A 2,667-nucleotide genomic window follows, 5' to 3' on the forward strand; every position below is an offset into this window, starting at 1 on the left:
GCTCTTCAGCATGACAGCCATGCAATGAGCAGCTTCAGAGCCGGACAATGGGAGTTTGGACCCGTGGGCAATGCTAGCGATGCGCTTGAAGGCCAAGCGCGTCATCCGCTTTCCGAGTGTTTTGATGTCCCGCGCATTGCCCCATGAGTCCAGCGAAGAAAGCTGCCCGATTAGTGACACCATCTGCTTGTGTTCAGCCGAGGATGTCGCCCCAAGCGCTGTGCATTCGATATCGTCCTTCGCGAGGTCCTTCTTCAATATCTCGAGACAGTGCTCCGGCGACATATTTTCGAAGTATATCTCCTCGGGGAATCGACTCGCAAGTCCGGGGTTGACAGCTAGTAACGTGTTCATCTCTTTGTCATATCCGGTGATGATAACGATGAGTTTTCCGTCGAAGGTCTCATGGGTGAGGATACCGACGAGTTCATCCACGGCCTCCTTCGCATACGCGCCCTCGCTTAGACGATACGCCTCGTCGATGAACAGGACCTTGCCAAGAGCGCGCTCGAAGACCTGCTTCGTCTTTGGCGCTGTCTGTCCGACGTATTGTCCTACTAGGTCGGAGGCGGAGCATTCCACAACCTCTGTGGATGACAGGAAGCCCATGTCGTAATACACCTGGCCCATCCTGCGCGCCGTAGTCGTCTTGCCAGTACCTGCTCCGTGTTGGTATCGGAACTCTCGTTCAAGCATGATGGTACTCACCAGGTGGTCCCTTGAACACGAAGTTAGTTGGAATGAGATGCCGCGCCTCCCGTGCCTCCCGTCCGCGCTGCTTTGTAACACGTGCGATGTTCTGATACTCCTGCAACTTCTCTACGATCTTCTCGCATCCGACCATATCCTCGAAGAGCTTCCTCAGGTTCGTATCCGAGCTTTCCGCCCGGTTGAAGTTAGGATCAAAGTCAAAAGGCTCGAAGATAACCTCGAGCGGCCGCTGAGAAGTGTGGAGCTTTGACTGGCGCGACTGGTAGTTATTCTTCGCCTTGCCGAGCATGTTCTCAACTTCTCCGCCATTCCCGAAGTGCGGCCGGTCGCGGGCACGGCTGAGCATATCGATCGCCACTTTCTTTGCTTCAGGCGTCGCGCCGAGATCTTGATCCCTGAGCTTCAAGTTTAGGATCTCGAGAAGTTCGGAATCAGTGAAATCTTCGAAGCGAAATGCGTCCTCGATAGCAAATCGGCGCGAAAGACCTGGGTTGACGTTCTACAACGCGCTCAATATCGGCGCACCCTGGAATAGTACATTTACAACATTACCTGAAACATCTCCCGCATCCGCTGTTCATAGCCACACATGAGAACACATCGGTCTTCGCCCGGGATGCTCTGAACTTCGGCGACGATAGTGTCAATGACGGCTGTCTTGTACGAATTGCTCTGCTTCTCGCTGCCAGCACCCCCACCTCCGTATAACGAATATGCCTACAAGAGAACGTCAGCAATGGCGGGTTCATCCGTGAAACGGCATATACGATACCTCGTCGATGACCAGAACCCTGCCAGCCGTGGCTGCCAGAATAGCCTTGGTATTTCGTTCCGACTCTCCAACGGCACTCCCAACAAAGTCGGCGGGGTTCTTGAGCACGACTACGACGTAAATCAGGACCAAAGCTAGTTGATCTGGCGACGCTTGAACCCACCTTCGCCGTTACTCAACAGTCCAAGATCCGCTAAGATCTGCCCATACAGCTTCGCAACCAACGTCTTGCCCGTCCCGGGGTTGCCAAGGAATACGCGGTTGAGCGACATCTGAATCGGCTGCTTCTCCACCAGCTCGCGCTTGTAGTTCTCTGCAATGAGGTCGAAGAGGGTCTTGATAGACCGCTTGACCTCAGCGAGACCGACCAGCTCGTGTAGCTTCTTCCATGCGGCACTCTCCAAGACTGCCTTCGAAGGGTCAGGACCAATGATGTCCTCCTTCTTCAGGAGGAAATCGTCCGCGATTGTCCAATTCTTGCGTTCTTCCGTTAGACGCACTGCCTGCCGCTCATAGATAATCGCGAGCATGGTCTGGAGCGCCCTAGCATTGCCAAAGCCTTCCTTCCCTCGTCCACGGCCAAGGCGCCTGATCGCGATGCGCATGTACAACCCGAACATCCCGCCCTCGACCTTCATCTGCCCATTATACTTCTTCAGTATCAGCTTCCCAAACATATACAGGAGCTCGAGATCGGTGTAGTCCTTGGACTGCAGCGAGTACGGCACACGGCTGGACAAACCCGGGTTGTGCTCGAAGAACTTCTCCATCTGCTTGCTGTAGCCCGCAAAGATGAAGACAATCTCGCCAGCGCTCTTTTCCATCTCGCCGAGGAGGAAGTCGAGGACCGGTCTGCCGCCGAAGTTGTGCCCTTCGGTGAGCTGATACGCTTCGTCGACGAATATCGCGCCGCCGCCCTCGTCGCGCATCTCTTCGATCTGCTCTTTGATGTCGCGAACGCCGTCATGTGCCAGACGAGACCCGGTCATCTCGATGAATGAGTCCCCGGGGACGACGCCGACTGAGGCGAGGAACTTCGCGTAGTGTCGCGCGACAGTTGTTTTGCCTGCGTGGAAATCAGCTCGTACTCCGAAGGCAGCAAGGAAATAAACGTACCAGTACCCGGATTACCTCTCAGAACGACGTTAAACCGTTCGTCCTTGAGCGACGCGCCCTGGCGTTGA

General features: G+C 55.1%; 1 protein-coding gene across 1 annotated transcript; it reads right to left on the reverse strand.

Annotated features, from left to right (window-relative positions):
- Positions 1-15: 15 nt before the first annotated feature.
- Positions 16-2,657, reverse strand: PHACADRAFT_202937 (uncharacterized protein; the record flags this gene model as incomplete). The annotated part of the gene is made up of 6 exons (XM_007403044.1): positions 16-659; positions 709-1,210; positions 1,264-1,428; positions 1,484-1,593; positions 1,647-2,549; positions 2,600-2,657. Coding segments are annotated over 6 exons (2,382 nt in total), but the record flags the coding sequence as incomplete, so codon positions are not given.
- Positions 2,658-2,667: the final 10 nt, after the last annotated feature.

This window comes from Phanerochaete carnosa, assembly GCF_000300595.1.
Source record: "Phanerochaete carnosa HHB-10118-sp unplaced genomic scaffold PHACAscaffold_695, whole genome shotgun sequence".
Classification (NCBI taxonomy): Eukaryota; Fungi; Basidiomycota; class Agaricomycetes; order Polyporales; family Phanerochaetaceae; genus Phanerochaete; species Phanerochaete carnosa.